Raw genomic sequence first — 16,850 nt, forward strand, 5'->3', positions numbered from 1 at the left:
TCGAAAAAACGACATAGTATAGTAAGGCTTTTTTCTTCGAAAAAACGACATAGTATAGTAAGGCTTTTTTTTCGCAAAAAATGACAATGTATAGTAAGGCTGTTTTCTTTAAAAATACAAAAACCACTGTGAGGCATTTGAGCAATAATATATTTGACTTTATTATATACATAATGAATGAATGTTGGCTTCTGGCTCATCCTCACAAGGCTCATGTACGTCCAAGATATTTGTTGAATGTAAGTTGCAGCATGGAGGAAATGTTCACGCCTTTTCTTCTTGTTTGTTGACAGACTGCTACTGACCGGCGCCCCCTGGATTGCACCTTCATCCAGGAGTCTCCAGCACCCCTGTGAGCGAAGGCTGACACGCTCATGTCAGGATGAGGGTGACTGGCAGAACAACGTCACCATGAAGACTGAAAAGAATGTGATGTAGAGATGTATGTTAATACATGTTTTAATGTACCATACATTGTAAAAAAATAAGAAAGTGTATGTGACCAACGATGACCCAGCAATAAAACAATAAATGTATACTATGACTATGTTTCTACTACAGACTTCTCTCACAGGGTGGTGGTCCAGTGGTTAAGTCATCAGCCTCCCGCCTCTGTGGTCCTGGGTTCAAATCCCAGTGCAGGCAAAGATTTTCCCAATCTTATTCAGTTAAAAGAATAAGTAATACTGCCTAAGTGTTTAACTGAATAAGTATTGAGTGGTGGATGAAGCATTTAGTCTAAAAAAATGACTAAGTGTTTCACCCCATTTCCTTAGATAAAATGTTTCGTAAATGAATGGGATAAAAGTACAAGTACTACTGCTTTCTCTCACAGGGTGGTGGCCTGGTGGCTAAGTCATCAGTCTCCCGCCTCTGAGGTCCTGGGTTCAAATCCAAGTACCTGCAAAGATTTTCCAAATATTATTCAGTTAAAAGAATAAGTTCTAATGCCTAAGTGTTTAAAAGTATATAAGTATTTAGTGGTGGATGAAGCATTTTGTCAAAAAAATGACTAAGTGTTTCACCCCATTTCCTTGGATAAAACGTTTCAACACCCTTGTATAAGTGGGGCACGAGTTGGTGTTGTGGGTTGCACACTCGCCTTTGCACCGAGAGAACGTGAGTTCGCTTCCCGGTGTCGGCGGTTCACTGACCAAGCAAGCGGTCGAGGGTCGGCCGAAGGCCGACCCGAGAACGCCTTTCGCACATACAGGTCCATCAAGTGTCTTCCGAACTGCCGAAGGCAGTTCGGAACTTAACCTTTTGCTGAAATGTATGACAAAGTGTTTAATAAAAATTAAAAAGTTTTTCTTTTCTTTCCATCTTCCATTTACTCACCTACATGGTGTTGTGGCGATCAACCAAACGACGACAGCGGGAAGCGAACCCGGGTCTCCCAGACGGGAGTCCGGTGAACAAACCTCTGCGCCACCAAGTGGCTACACTTTTCCTTGGTCGTCATTTGAGTGTCTTGCCTGCAAATACACAGAAACAACCAAGTGAAAATGTGTCCCGACCGGGAACCGAACCCAGGTCCCCCACACGAGAGTCGAGTGTGTTAACCTCTGCGCTACAATTTGGCTACACTTTCCTTGATCATCATTGGAAGATCTTGACTACAAATACACAGAAACAACTAAGGGAAAATGTTGCTGCCTAAATGGGAGATGAATGAACAATTTTCTATTAAAAGATATAAGCCTTACAATACTATGTCTTTTTTAAGAAACTACATGGTCATTACCAAAAATAAATAAATCAAGTGGCCAGATATCCCCAATATTACTGGAGGGAGTGTCTTTCCACAATTTGGATTTTGGTTTTAAGACAAATGATCTCTAAAGGAATTTCGAATTGGAAAAGTCATCATTGAGCCGTCTTCTTTTCTGTCCTTGTGCGCGATCTTTGAAGCGACTAAAAAAAACACTAAACGCAATTGGATTCGGAGATATTATGACTGCAAGTCAAACTATATCTTTAGAAGAGAAGCTTGCAATGTGTAAAACGGGAGCATTTCTTACCTTTCCGGCGGCATGCGTCGAGTACACAAAAATCGGCCAACGTCAAAAACAACAACTTCTTGGTGAACTTCTGTTCGCGCCCTCTAACAAACGTGTTTTGGTTAAAGCTGATCCAAATGAGGACTTCCAGATCATGCGATTAAAACGCTGAAAAGACGTTTACAAACAAAACAAACAGGTCAACGAAATGCGGTTTTCTTCCATGGTCTTTTCCGGTTTACTTCCGGCTCACCAGTGTGACGTCAATTCCGGAAACGCCCTCGACTTTTTTTCCCTCTCGACTTTAATATAATAGTTTGAAATGAAAGCCTTTATTGTCATCATACATAGCTGTATATAATGACCTAAGTATTTATTTGAATGAAAAAAATATACTGAACTAAATAATGTAGTGATCAGTCAAACGACAACGGGATTTGAACCCTGTCTGTCCACATTAGAGTCCGGTGAACAAACCTCTGCGCCATGTGTCATGAAGACTTTCCAATAATGATAACATAAAGGATGGCTACTTCATGGTCTGGTGGTTTGGTCACCTGACTGCCATGCATGCAGTTGTGGTTCAAATCCCAGTTGGAAATCCTTTTTCCCTTAAATAGAGACAGCTATGCGTAGTCAAGATTTTACAATAATGACAAAGTTAAGTTATGTTAAAAAAGCGACATAGTATAGTAAGGCTTTTTTTCATAACCAAACGACATAGTATAGTAAGGCTTTTTGTGTTTATTTACATAACATTCAGACCACAGATTTACAGCCACAACAGAAATAACTTAAATTGCTCACTTTGGATGTACCCAATGAGTTAAAATATACACCCGTTAAATACCCTGAAAAACAGTGAAAACTAAGACAGCCAAATAAAATGTCATCTTCCAGCCTAGAAGATTTTAAAAATATTTAAAACAGGAGCACATTCAAATGGGATTTCAACACAACTAAATTGACAAAATGGCCACCGACCGGCAGAGAGGAAGATGAAGGAGGTGAAGAAAAAGTTGAACGCGGCAAAGTTCACAGCAAGTCGGGCAGGATGAGTCCCGGCGGTTTGGGCTCCACGCAGTTGATCCAGAAGTTAGCGCAACTGGCGTGGTACTGGTGGCCGCCGTACGCTAGCTTCAAGTTGTCCGTCTCCGAGTTGAACGCCTGAAAAAAAGGAGACGTGTTGACATAACTGGTTGGTTCCAAGTCAAATCTTCAAAATGGTGGGCCTACGAAAAGAAAGGAGGTTTTGGAATGAGTGAACAAATGAAGCATGGAGCATATTTACCGCAGACCTGCGAAAACTTTCTGGAGTCAAAGCCTGAAATCACAAGACCATCGACATGTGCTCAACAAAAGAAAAAAAAAACGCTGCGCCGGCGCCACCACCAAGAGAGAGAGAGAGACCGGAGGAGGAAAGACGTCGACCGGCGTAAAGCCCAAGTTAAAATGATGTTTTTTTTTGCCTTTCAGAAGAAGGCTGCTTTCTCAAAGACAAACGTAGCAACAGTTGCTAAGGCACTCGACCGGCGTAGTAAAGACCGAACCGGACCAGACCGGACCTGGACTAGACTGCAACAAAAGCACTTTGGACAGAGTCCAATGTTCCTCCAATAGGAGAGCAAGTCAATTAAAGTCCTCACCTTTAAATGCATAAACAGAATGAAACGTTAAACGTTAGAATGACAATAAAAGCATTCCAATAAATGAGCTGTTATTTTTTTTTCTATGTCGACTTAGGATTATTGACTGAAGTGAACTTTGAAACCAATTTAGAAAAAGGTGAGCAACTTTATGTCAGGCCCTTCTAGAAAAGTAAAGAAGCCCAATAAGCCCTCTTAGCACAAAAGGAACGGAAAGGTTTGTCATACTTTAAAAAGGCGTCTGAGGGCCCTGGCGTCTTTGGTCTGCAAACATTTAAGGGTGTCAAAAAAAAAAGTGGCAAAAGCAATTTTTTTTTCTTTTGCAGTAGCTCACCTTGCTGCGAGAGTCCACGTTGAGCAGGCACACGCCGCACGCCAACTCCTTGGCGTTCTTGATCCCGTGCCTCAGGACGCAGGAGGTAAAATCCAAGGAGCTTTCGTCGGGCTGCCAAAAAAACAAAAACAAATCAATGACGGCCATTCTCTTGAAATAGCCTATTTATGACTTTTCAAGAAGGAGTTGATTTCATGCGAAGGAGGGAATTGAACTGACCACCAACTTGGCCAGCGACATGAAGCTGGTGAGGTTATTCCACACGCGGCTGATGTCCTTGACGAGGCGTTGCAGCTTCTCCGAGCACACGGCCGTGGCCTTGACGCCCAGTTCCACCCGTCGGGTCACGCGGTACACCTCCACCACACCTTGTGGCGTGGGCAACCGTTAGAGAGCCACGGCCAGCGGGTCCGATAAGTCACTCACTCACTCACTCACTCACCCAAGAGATACTCCATGCCCTGAGCCGACTGGATGACCTCGGTGCACACGGCGGAGCTGCTGATGCCGTTCAGGGTGTTGTTGGCTTTGGTGATGACCTGGACACGGGAAGAAGCCCTCAAAAAAATGACTCGGTGGGGGGCCGAGCAGTTGGAAAATTGACGGCGAGCAAACCTCAAGAGCACTTTCCAGACACCTCTGCCACTCGTAAGCGTAGCGCTCGCTTTCCTGCCAAGTCAACAAAAAAAAAAAAAAACAGAGTAAGGTGGATTGAAATGATTGGACTGGTCTGGACTGGCCTCACCTCTACTTCTCCCGTCAAGTCCTTGTACTTGTCGCGGATGACGGGCAGGGTGGGCTTCTCGTTGAGGGTGCTGGAGCGGTCTCGGAAGGGCTGCTCGGGAGGCGCTGGCGGGGCCGCCGGGCGACCCATCTCCTTGTCTCCCAGGCTGTGACTGCGCTTGTGAGAACCTCCAGGGAAGAAAGAAAAAGATGGATGTCAGCTGTCAGTGTGAGTGAGCACCATAAGATGACTTGGCAAAGGTAGCCAAAGTGGCTCAACTACTTTAATGAGTCCATCTAAAAAATAGCAATTTGAGACCAAAGAATCTGACCTTGAACGGACAAGTCAAAGGTGGCCAGCTCGTTCTTGATCATCTCCTCGCTAGATTTGACGTTGGGCTGAGCGCTGGCCTTCAGGAAGTCCGATTTGCCAAATTTGGGCTTGTCTCCTTGAAAGGCGCCAAAATCGTCCGGCTCCGCCTCCGAGGCCGTCTCCGGGGGGTCCGCCGGCTCCTCCGAAAGGGTCCCGGCAAATTCTCCAAAGTCGTCCTGGTTTTTGCCGCCGCCGCCGCCGCCGCCGCCGTCCTCCTCCTCGCCGGGCCAGACCATTTCCGAGGAGGCGCCTTCCTTTGCGTCCGTTTGGCCGGGGCTTTCCGACCACTCGTCGTTGGCCGGGCCGCCCGGGGACGCCCAATTGCCCAAGGAATCAAATTTCAAGTCGTCGGACTCTGCAAAGACAACACGAGCCAGTATTAAAAAAAATGTGCCAGAAACCAACAAAATAACCACAAAGGTAAAAATGTCTTCTATTAGCAAATAGTTGTTTTTCTTACCTGATGGAGGATGCTAATCTAAACTAGCCTCCGTCGCGAGAGCTCAGAGATGGTGTTTTTAAAAAGAATTGAACATCTCAAAGACTGCTGAATAGACCAGAAAAGAGTCCAAATGGATCGAAAATTCAAAATAGATGAGCATTTTGGAATGGGAATACTTTTGAAGTCTTTTTAAAGCGTGCAAACATTTTGGAGTCACTCTACAAAATCTTCGCGGAAAATAAAATGCTAAAAATATTTTTTGAAATGCAAAATAAGTCTTAAATTGTATTTTGTTTTAAATAGGCCTAACATTTCAAATATGAATTCTATTTCATGAAACTTACCTTTTATAAGCAGAATAACAATTAGCGGAATTGGGTCTTCATTTCTATTTAAATATATACGGATGGCTACCATATGTTTGTACTAATAGAAACTTGAAACGGCAGTAAAAACAACATTTTTGAGTGGGGGAAAAAAGGGCGGGGGCAGAATTGATCAATCACAAACAAAATATGAGGGTCTAAAAACTCAAACTTCAAATCTCCAAACAGACCATTTTTTCCAGCAATAAGAGCAATTTGTGAAATTGACAAGAATTTTAGTAGCGATGCCAGAGAAGAATCCCGCAGTAGTGGAAAGAAAGAAAGAAGTCAAAATAAGACGGCAGCCATTATTGAGCCAGAGCAAGAGGAATATTTATTACCACAACATGAGAGAGAGAAAAAGAGCCAAAGAGAGGTCACAAAGGTCGGCAAACTAACACGTTTGGAAAACTAAGACTTTGCATTTGCCGACTTTTACAAGGGCATGCAAGTGTCGGAAAAAGGGACAGAAAATTGAAAAATAACAGAGGAGGAGGAGGAGGAAAATAAAAAAGGGAAAACCCCCCAGGAAAGAAACCAGTCAGAAAGAAAAGCACAAAGAATCAGAAGGCACAATCACACACTCAAATGGGCCAAATCGGAGGACGTGATAAACAAAATGCATTGGGTGGGCTACACTTTGTTGAAGGCCAAAAAAAGGGATCAAACACCGCTTGGACCACTCCAAAAGCTTGAAAATGGCAAGAAAAAGAATTCAAGTTATTCTATACAACGACGGGAGCCAATCAAACAAGCGCCCCAAAGGGTTAGAAAGCAATGCAAAAATTCAAAAAGCTTATTTAAAGAGACAGTATCCTTTTTTTTCTTTCCACTTTTCTTTCAATCAACCGCTTGAACACAATCTCCGCAATCGCCATCTTTCTTGTTGCGTACTTGTCAATTTCACAAATTGAAAAAGGAAGCGAGAAGCAAGGCATGATGGGTAAAAGCAAGCCAGGAATAAAAACACAGCGTAACAGTTTCCTTCTGTGTGCTTTACGAGAAAGCCAATGGTCACTAAAGGAATACTGTCTCTTTAAGAGTAGCTCAAATGAAACATTTGGTTGGTTCAAATGGGACAATGAACAATAATAATATAGATAATAATAGATAGGCTCTCCAAAAACAATGGTAGATAAAAATAGATAGAAATCCTTCCGCGCTGTTCTAATGACTATTTGTGGTTCCAAACGTCCTCATTTATAAGGCGTTGATCATGTTCAACTGATGAAAATGGTGTGGCAGTGAAATGTCCATCAAAGAAAAGGGGATGAATGAAAGAATGAGTATGAATACTGATATGTTGACATTACTGGGGTGTAAATTGTTTTTTTTTAACTAGGTCTACAATGTCAAAGCAAAACAACAAGCGGAGATTTACAGGCTTGATACGTTTCTTCAAATGGAACTCTTGAAATATCTGTTTATGTCTGACTTTGACTTTTTTGCTAGCCTTTTTCCATTTTCTCTCTCCAAACATCCAAGCTATTAGCTAAAGTGCAACTACGGCACCCTCCACCGCTCGCTGTCTACGACAGGAAGCGCAATTGCACACGCATACAATCTGTTGACTCCTAAGACACAGTATATCAACCAGACTATCTAGGAACTGCATTGTAGTAGTACAAAAATGTTTTAGAAAGCTAGCCAAAAAGGTGGTGTATTTCACGGCCTATAACTTATCACTATTTATGAAAAGTGTTTTTATTCCGATTCTAAAATAGCAGCAAGTCATTCATTACTAAAGGGGACCTAAGCAATAGTCAAAAATGTCCCCCTTTTTTAATTAAGTTATATAAATATATTTTTTAATTTAAAAAAATCATTGACAAATTAATCTATTTTGCAACCACATTCTATTATGCATGTCAAATTTAGGGTTGAAGGGGCGGAGCCTTATTGAGCTAGTCCAAAAGGCAAACCAGTATTTCTGCACTTGGTTTCATCAAACTAATCCATTAATTCCGTAACGACAAAGTGAGCTAGCCAAAGAACGACCAATCGTGAGGATATAAATAATACACAAAGAACGACAAATAAATAACTAAATAAGACGCTACTTCTGCCCCCGAGAGCGACCAACATCCGAGCGGACGTTTGTCGCCGTCGACGGTTGATGATGCTAAATAGAAATGAATGGTAAAAATGTGAAATGGAGGATGAGGAGAGACGGCCAATGTGATATGTGGCCATATTGTGAGCGTAGTAGTAGGGAAAAAAAAGGCGCTGGGTCACCTCACCAAAGCAAGCGCACCAGTTCCTCACCTGTGGCGGGCGGCTGATGGGACGACAGCCCCGTCAGATCCAGCGAGCTGTCTGACATCACGTGCTTCAAGTCCCCGCCCACGTCGCTCACTTTCATGTCCAGCTGCACCGACAGCGCGTCCTCCGAGTCGTCCTTCCCGGCGCTGCTGCCCCCGATGGACGGGAGGTCCAAGGACTTGACCGAGGCGCAGTCTTCCGTGCCCAGCTTGAAGGCGGACACCCTGTCCGCCGCCGCCGCCGCCGTGGGCGGCGTCTTTTCCGAAGCGCCCAACGCCGTGCAGAACTTGGACGACTGGAAGTCGGCAAAGTCTTCGCCGTCCTGGTGGGCCGGCCCGCCCTCCAGAGACAGCTGCTTGAAGGCGTCGTACTTGTCCGAGGTCTTCTGGCCCCTGGGCTCGCCGCCCCCGCCGCAACCGGCGAAAGCCATGAAGTCGGCAAAGTCGTCCTGGGGCGCCGCGGCCGGAGCCACGTCCGACGCCGGATGTCCGAATAGGCTGAAGTCCCCGAAGCCGTCGGGCTTGGCGCCGCCCGTCTCGGCGGAGGGCGCCATAGAAGAGAAAAGGTCCAGGTCTGTCATGTTGAGAGGGTTTTTGGGTGGCAGAATGGGACCGGGAACGGGAACGGGCGGCTGCAGAGATGGGGCGTTGGCAAAAGAAGACGAAGAAGGGAAGGCGGGCTGGAAGATCTTGGCCTGCTCCGAACTTTCTAGCGGAGAGACGCTGTCGGCCGTTTTAAAGTCCGTGAATCCGTCGTCGCTTCGGACCGACTTAAAATTGCCAAATCCTTCGCCTGAAAGAAAATGACAAGACAGAGTATACTCTTAGAGACTATTAGAAGATAGGAGGGATTCCTTTATCGTAGCCTACTAGCCATCGCAATAAGACCTACTACGGATTGGGCGACATAGCAGTCTATAGCAGACAAAAGAAAATTCAAAAACACAGATGAGAAATAAAAGCCCTCCAAAAAATGGTCGGTCCAAATTAGAGGACATTCGTTTTTTTAAAATGTCCTCCAATTGTGGAGCAGATTGACTAAGAAATCAAAGTGTAAAATTCAAGCCTTGACTAAAAGAAAGAGTTTGAGCACACTGCAGACTTTGGGCATGACTTACTGGACTGGTAAGAGCGGAGGACCACATTGAAAACTCTTGGAATGAAAGAGAGCAGGCAAAACATGTGCCAAAACAAACAACTCCATCTACATTATTACACTCATTCATTCCATTTGTGTTCTTTTTATTATTTTAGGGTCCCAAAAATAAGTCACCTTACCTAGTGGTTTGCTGTCAGCGGGATTTTCAAGTTGTCGAAACACACTGTATTTGTCTCCCCCGCCTGAAAGAGGTAAAAAAACATTTCATAAAGGGAAACACATGGTAAAAAAAATAAAGAAATCACACAGATATGATGAAGATACCTGAGGTAGGCGGCGTGACTTCTGGGGGCTGATCCACAGAAAGCTGCTTGAAGACGGCGTACTTGTCGGTGGAAGCGCCGGTCTGAGGCGTTAACATGGACGTTGCACTGGAAGACACATTTTGGAGCAATTTTTAAATACACTAAAGAAATGATTGTCATTTGTCATTCAGTAATGCCAATTTAATGTAGTAGAATTGATGAATAAAGATTCATCAAATCGAATCTAACGTCAGTCTAAGTCAGACATGGGCAAACTACGGCCCGCGGGCCACATACCTGTTTTGATGCTGCGCCGTTACGCCGGCAGGGAAAGCGGCCCTGGACTCCCCGTGGAATTCGGCAAAAGCCTGGTCGCCGCTTCCGGCCTTGGGGGCCTCCTGGAAATCCTGGAAGTCGTCATCTTCGACTTTGGTTCCCTAAAAAGAGCACAATAGAGAAGTGTTGGTACTGACGCATTTGCGTTAATGCTCCATGTAGCCTCTATTGCTAAAAAGCTAAAAACACTTTCTCATCATCATCTTCTTCTCCTGAGCATTGGTCTGGAACTAGCGTTTATGTCTCAACAGCGCCCCCATTACCCTTGATGGTCAGGTGGTGTAATTACAGTATTTTTTTTTAAAAATTTAATCAAAAGTTATTAATATTATTGTTGACAAAAAAAATCACAATCGTTATCATTAGCATTTTATCGCCCGGCTCTAACCGTGACAAAATCCGATTGTGTCACAGTGATGATGGAAAACTTACCTGAACGTTAGGGAAACTAGACATAAAGTTGGCAGGCGTGGTGGGGGGCAGGACGGCGGAGGGCGGTACGGACATGGGCATGGACACCGGCGGGTGGGTCATCACAGGCTGCTGGGGCACGACGGGGGCCAAGGCCATGGCCAGGGCCGGCAGGTTGGGAATAGGCGGCGACGGAAACTGAGCCAGGATTTCCACGTTCATGGCGGGCAGGCCGCTCTGAAACATTTACACAAATCTCAACATTAAACCTGCAAGTAAAAAAGACTAAAATGGTCCCAAATTGAATTTGGATGCCATTTTTTTATACCTGGGCAACGGCAATGAGCGCCAGCACGGTGTAGAGCTCCTCTTTGGTCAACATGCCAGGCGTGGTCCGATTGGCCGAAGCCCAGATTTGGCCCAAAGCCTCCCGAGGAAGACCGGACGACATGAGCAGCGGGTACAGTTTGGCCGTGTCGATGGCGCCCGCCGTCATGCTGAACTCCACAACCTTCTTGAACATGTCTGCGGACCCCCCCCAAAAAACAACAACACTTTTTTAAAACAACAACTGACTATTTGAGTTAGCAGACATGGCAACATAAAATGAATGCTAAAATGACCTGGGATGAGGCTGTCATTGTACAACCAAGCTGGGGGGAGGGACTGCATTTGCTCTTGTTGTGGATACACAGCAACACCTCCTCCTGTTCAAACACAAAAAAAGAGAGTTCTTTGTTTTAGAATCAGCCGAGGAGGAGAGAACCAGTTGCCAAGTCTCTTGGCAGCCGAGCCCCTGCTGGTATCCAACATTTCTACAAAAAGAAATCATGTCAGGAAATGTCAGCGCAGATGTACGAAAAACAATGAAAAACAGCCGTCAAGCAATGACTAAGGAAGGCGTGTGATTCAACATCTTTAGACCAGAAAATAGACGTGTTAGTCCAAAGCAGGCGGCCATTTGCACAAGATCCCAAAGAATAAATGCCAAAAACCTGAGGAAGAAAGCTAGCCAAGAGGTTGGAAATTAAGGTGAATTACGCTTAGAAAAAGGTCACAGTAATTAATAAGAAAGGATGTCGTCATCCTGATTGTTGAAAAATGGAAAAAATAGAGATCATAGCAGTGATGGCAGAGTGCAAAAAAAGCAAGAGTTTTCAAGTTGGCAGAATCAGCTGCAGAGCTTTTGAAAAGAAATGAGCGCTCGTCTCACCGCTCGGAACACCGCATCGAGAGGAGGGATTGGCGGCAGGTGGCGCCGCGCTCTCGGGTGGCTTTTGCCACACGAAGACAGACTGGAGATTCAAGTCGTCCGAGGCCGAGGCCCAGTTCCTGGCCTTACTGCTGCTCTCAAACTGGGCGGAAACTCCAGCTCTGGGACTCATTTGGCTCAACGTCTGCCTGCCTCCTTTAAAGTTCAACTGGGCCGTCTTGCCGGCGCCGAGGTCGCAAGACGAGGATAGCTTCTCTTCCAGAGAAGGGCCTACGGGGGACGACCAATGGGGTCTTTCCTTTAATCTTTGTCTCAGCGCAATTTCCGACACGTCTCTCGACCGTAAAAAAAGGCTGGTCGTGAATTCACGAAAGAACGGAAATACGAGCGACAGAAAAATAATCATTTACCTTGAAATGCAGTTTGAGAGCCGCCATTGACGGCAGAGTGTGGAGGAGGGGCGGCAGGGTGAGGGGACACACGGGATGGAGGGGAAATGTGCACTTGACAGGAAAGATGTGAAGGTTGGGAACCGGCGGGACCCTGAACAAAGTCGCTAAATTCCTGGTCGCCCTCGGGGAAAAGGCCCGCGGTGGCGGCCGACCCTTGAAAGTCGCTAAATTGGTCATTGTCCTCAGACGAGGGTGGGGGGACAGAGGAGTGGGGTGATGGTGATGATGATGAAGAACAAGAAGAAGAAGATAGGTCTGGAAGAATGAAAACGTTGTGATGATGGAGTACCGAACGGGCCAAAAAAAAACACGACAAGTGAAGAATGAATGATCTTTTTTTGCGCAAAATAACTTTAAATAATTCATTTCATTCTATTCATAAAAAAGAATACTATTTAGATTTGAGTAATGTTACAGAAATGGTAAAAAAAAGGTAATATATCTCCCAACAAATGTTATGGCCATTCATTGTTGGTTAAGCAAGTTAGAGGAAAGTTGAACTATAGTTTTGTTTTAAAAAACTGCATTGGTCGCATTTGCAAAGAGCAAATGAGCCAATTTTATCAGAACTTCTTTCTACCTGCTTTCTTACTCTGCGACGACGGCGTGGGGTGCATCTTGGCGTCCCGGCTAAAGCCGTCCAGGTTGCCTTTGATGGCCTCCAGGGCGTCGTCTCGGCTTTTCTCTCCCGTCTGCGTCAAGAAAAACCCGTTAAAAATTGACAAAATAAGAGCGATTGTATTGAAAGTGTATTTTTTGGGGTCTCACCTTGGGTTTGACGCTACTGAGCAGCCTGAGCTTCTGCTTCTGCTCCTCAAATTGTCGTCGTTTTCTGTCCTCTTCCAGCATTTTCTGCTGCTGCTCCACACGTCTTCTACAACAAGCAAGAGAGACGCAGGCGCCTTTGAGAAACACAATCTAATAATAGACCAAAGGTGCTCTTGTTGAAAAGAAAGACTTTTGGAGTTTCAATTGCTCTGCTACCCAAAAAAATGAATACATAAAAAAGTGAGGGTGTTGGCTTCTTTCTTACTGGTGCTCTTCAGCCATTTGCTTCTGCATATCAGCGGTGTACGGTGGTCCCGCAGGTCTCATGCCCAGAAACTGGGGCTGGGCCAAAAAGGGCATCCCGCTCGTCTGCATCCCCATCGCCATCCCGGCCTGTAACAAATGAAGTGAAACTCTGTACTATGATCCATTTTTTTACCCCAAAAATCCACTTCCATTGGACGTGTACACAACACACACCTGCATGGGTATGGCTCCTGGAGGCATTTGCCCCCCAAAATTCATTCCCATCATGCCTTGCATATTTGGCTGCATAACTTGAACCATGGGGAATCCCGGCTGTGGTTGTTGTTGTTGCTGTTGTTGTTGCCCCTGCTGCATGGGCATCATGCCTGTACACAGAAAATGTTGCCATCATGAATTTGAGTTTGATTAACTTGATAAAGAGACAATACATATGAATGAACATGTGAATATGTAAGATTATAGACAAGGTCTAATTCCCAGAGAAGGTGGTTTGGCTAAATGTGCTCTAATATACCTGAAACTCAATACTCAAGTACCAAGGTAGTATTGCAATGGACAGATAGATGAAATAAAGTCATTAAAGTGCTAGTAACTTCTGACAACTGATACGCACGGATGGAAACGTTGGTGACTGACCTTGTGGGGGTCCCAAGCTCCCTCCGACAGGATACATGAAACTGAAAAAGTAGCGGAAACAAGTTATGAATGAGACGCATGTTATCAGTTCTTCAGTCAAATGTGGCATTGCATGCTGGTAAAAAGTACCATTTTTGTATGCCTTAAGAATGTCTTAGGAACGGTTTACGGTGTAAATGTTTTAATGTAACAAGCTATTGTATTTTAGCTTCAAAACTCCCTCACATTTGAATGTCTGTGACTGCTTATATATTAGACTAGCACCACATTAGGACTGTATTGGCATCCAGGTTTTTCCATCTACAATGGTTGTACTTCAGTTACAACTGAGCTAGTATGTATATCAATGTCATCCCCACATTCATTATTTATGCTGCTCAGGTGCATGACATAAAAAAATGTATTAAATATTTAGCATGTCTCACTTGATGTTCACTAGTATGTAATGCAAAATTAAATATGGTGATGATGATGACAGAGGTCAATTTGCATCATTAGCAATTTTCTACTCATTCCACACTGAGCGTCAAAGATAAAGAAAGAATTATGTAGCACCATCTGAAGCTTGATGCTATATCAAGACATTGTTCATATTATTTGGGTGATTCCATGACATTTGCCTGACCAAACATATTTACAACTGATGACTAATTTGGCAAATTGAATTCCAATAACATACTCACATTGTGCCTCGACGACGTGTCACCAAAATAATCAAAACATTACCTTAGCCAAACTATAACCCAAAAATCAACATTCTGTCTTTTTTAGCGGGCAAATAAAAGATCACAGGATTACCGATTCGCCGCCTCCTTTCACTCTACGCGAATATCAGGGATAAACAATTACACATTATAAATCCACTAAGGGCCCGTACATTCGTATCTTTCTTACGCGCAAACAATAGCATATACAACCTTATTCACAAATTACAGCAAACTAATCACCTGTTATCCCAACCTGAGATACCTTAATGGTGTCAATGGATATGATATTTTAGGGTCGAATTAACCGATGAGCAAGCGGCTAACCTTGGCTAACGTTAGCTAGGATAACCGTCCAACTTGTCAACCGGCTTCGACGACAAAACCGGTCGCAACATCACCTTAAAACCTCTACAGTCCCCACGAAATGCAAATGTTTAAAAACATGAACATATTGAGATATAGGAGACAAACGCACCTGCCGCCTCCCGATGATCCCGGCCGCAGCGCCATCTTGAGTAGGGCAGTTCCTTCATTGATGCTGACGTCTACGTGACGTCAGTAACACGAGATTTCGTCAACATCGCGTTAGTTTCCAATCTTGCAGTGCACGTATAGCCCGAGAGGTGTCTATGTCGATCAACTTTAGGTACCGTCTGACAATGTTGCCATTTTTTACTCACATTACGAAAATTAAATTACAATTAATATCCATTTTACATGCCTGACAGGCAAACCTAATTTGGATAAAAATAACAACATTCATAACAAGACAGTTAAAAAGAACATTTAACAGTTGCATGTAAAAATAAAATAAAAATAATCCAGAAATATATTTAAGGAATTTAGACAGACAAAAAAAGTCTACAGCTAACGTGGTTAGCAGCTAACTTTCTTGCTTGGGAAAATGAAAACAGATTTAGTGGTATGTGAACTAATCAAGGTATCTCAGGCTAGGCCTCCTCACATGTGCGAGACGGCCTGGATCCTTTTCTGGGTCTCCTTCAGTGTATTTTCCACTTTGAATCTCAATGGGCGAATACCCATGATTGCTCCCGCGAGGGTGATGAATGGTGTGGCCCATTGGCGATTAGAGCGCAGCTCATTATAGATGTTTGCATGTCTTCCCGCCTCCAATTGAGCTTCATTAGAAGCCCGATGAGGCTCCATCACCCCGCCGCATCCGTCTCCACCCAGATCAGAGCGGACCCCCTCCGGGCCTTGCCCCCATTCTGGTGAAAGGCGGCGGGCCGGCGCAAAGGTGAACATTAACCATCGAGTGCCGTAAATCACGACAAAGCTGCGACAGCGTCAGCATGAGCACATCAATCTGTCAGATGTTCTCCAAATGCGTGAGTGCTCCCAAAAAAGCTTGCATGACAAGAGAAGAAAAAGCGCCATTGTGGCCACAGAAAAAGGCCAATTTGGCTTGAAAGTCCAACTTTGACAACAAATACAAATCCAATCAAAGATGTGAAAACTATAAGATAAAATTGCTAAAGCTACAATGGCATTTCAAACGGAATCTGGTTTGGAACCTCAATCCAGGAATGAAACATCAATTAGCAACCTTAATGCTAATTCAAAAACATACTTTGAATATCTTACCATTTGTTTCGATCCCTAAAACAGGCCTGAAACCCTGATAAAAATCCCAATTAAAACCCCAGACTTAAAAACCCAATCGTTAGCTTAACACACTAATTCTGCATTAGCTCTCACTGACGTCTACAGTTTTAAATGCTTTTCCTGCAAACTTTTTTTGTGGTTTGACCTTCCGGCGACACCTGGGCGGAAAGTGCAAGGCACGTGCTGAACGCGGCGTCACAAGCGAGGACGCTACATCAACTCCAGCTGGGCCCCAAAGGGACTCACGGAGGTGGCGGCCCAGCGGGGGTCAAGGGTCGAGAGGCTAATTGCTCACCGAAAGCCATCTTTAACACGTGTGCGACGCCGCGCTCTTCCATCATCCCGCCCCCTCGTCACTTCTCGTCACCGGTCGCCACGGTAACGTGGCCTTGCGGCGCCCCTTATGGTGACTTCTGGTGGCATTCATCTTGTTAACTCAAATAATGATGACTTTAGGGGGTAAAATAAAGTCTTAAAAACTCTTTGTTTTAAATACTTGTGGCCTTTTTCCTGTTTTCATTAATTTTGAATCCTGCACATAAGAAATAATCTTTTTTTTTATGACAACCAGGTTGCCAAGTGGTTAGTGCGTCGGCCTCACAGTGTGGGACCTGGGTTCAAATCCAGGTCGGTTCACCTGTGTGGAATTTGTATGCTCATCCCCAGGCCTGCATGGGTTTTCTCCGGGTACTTCGCTTTCCTCCCACATGCATGCTAGGCTGATTGGACACTTTAAAATTGCCCCTAACTATGAATGATTGGTTGTATGAACTAAACTCCAATGAATAACCTTTAATTTCCCCTATTTAACCCAAGTATGTCCACCTAGCCATACATTTCTGTGTGTAATTGTTCCCATAAGTGTCACCATCATCCATCAGGCCTA

At 44.4% G+C, this 16,850-nt stretch overlaps 1 protein-coding gene across 11 annotated transcripts; it reads right to left on the reverse strand.

Annotated features, from left to right (window-relative positions):
- Positions 1 to 136: 136 nt before the first annotated feature.
- On the reverse strand, positions 137 to 14,959 carry synrg (synergin, gamma). Of its 11 annotated transcripts, XM_077722017.1 has the most exons (28): positions 14,814 to 14,954; positions 13,632 to 13,672; positions 13,209 to 13,360; positions 12,994 to 13,121; positions 12,729 to 12,834; positions 12,541 to 12,652; positions 11,919 to 12,215; positions 11,509 to 11,778; positions 10,919 to 11,002; positions 10,624 to 10,820; positions 10,317 to 10,532; positions 9,846 to 9,985; positions 9,568 to 9,674; positions 9,423 to 9,485; positions 8,149 to 8,937; positions 5,036 to 5,431; positions 4,726 to 4,892; positions 4,596 to 4,649; positions 4,423 to 4,519; positions 4,200 to 4,348; positions 3,981 to 4,091; positions 3,875 to 3,910; positions 3,292 to 3,324; positions 2,985 to 3,167; positions 2,022 to 2,901; positions 1,339 to 1,475; positions 834 to 901; positions 137 to 418 (listed from the first exon to the last, which is right to left on the reverse strand). In XM_077722017.1, the coding sequence occupies exons 1-24, from the start codon at positions 14,846 to 14,848 to the stop codon at positions 3,036 to 3,038; spliced, it is 3,912 nt and encodes a 1,303-aa protein (XP_077578143.1). In that variant the 5' UTR covers positions 14,849 to 14,954; the 3' UTR covers positions 137 to 418; positions 834 to 901; positions 1,339 to 1,475; positions 2,022 to 2,901; positions 2,985 to 3,035. The 11 variants fall into 11 exon arrangements, with proteins under 11 accessions (XP_077578143.1, XP_077578146.1, XP_077578144.1 ...); XM_077722020.1 differs by having other exon boundaries at positions 2,022 to 3,167; positions 11,521 to 11,778; XM_077722018.1 differs by lacking the exon at positions 2,022 to 2,901.
- Positions 14,960 to 16,850: the final 1,891 nt, after the last annotated feature.

This window comes from Stigmatopora nigra, chromosome 8 (assembly GCF_051989575.1).
Source record: "Stigmatopora nigra isolate UIUO_SnigA chromosome 8, RoL_Snig_1.1, whole genome shotgun sequence".
Taxonomy (NCBI): domain Eukaryota; kingdom Metazoa; phylum Chordata; class Actinopteri; order Syngnathiformes; family Syngnathidae; genus Stigmatopora; species Stigmatopora nigra.

Excerpts from the sequence above, each read along its gene's own strand:
- synrg (XM_077722018.1), bottom strand. The coding sequence starts at position 14,848 with ATGGCGCTGCGGCCGGGATCATCGGGAGGCGGCAG. Across the intron at positions 13,122-13,208 it reads CAGGAGCCATACCCATGCAG|GCCGGGATGGCGATGGGGAT; the intron begins GTGTGTGTTGTG and ends CATTTGTTACAG. Across the intron at positions 3,325-3,874 it reads CCCTCAGACGCCTTTTTAAA|GCTTTGACTCCAGAAAGTTT; the intron begins GTATGACAAACC and ends TTGTGATTTCAG.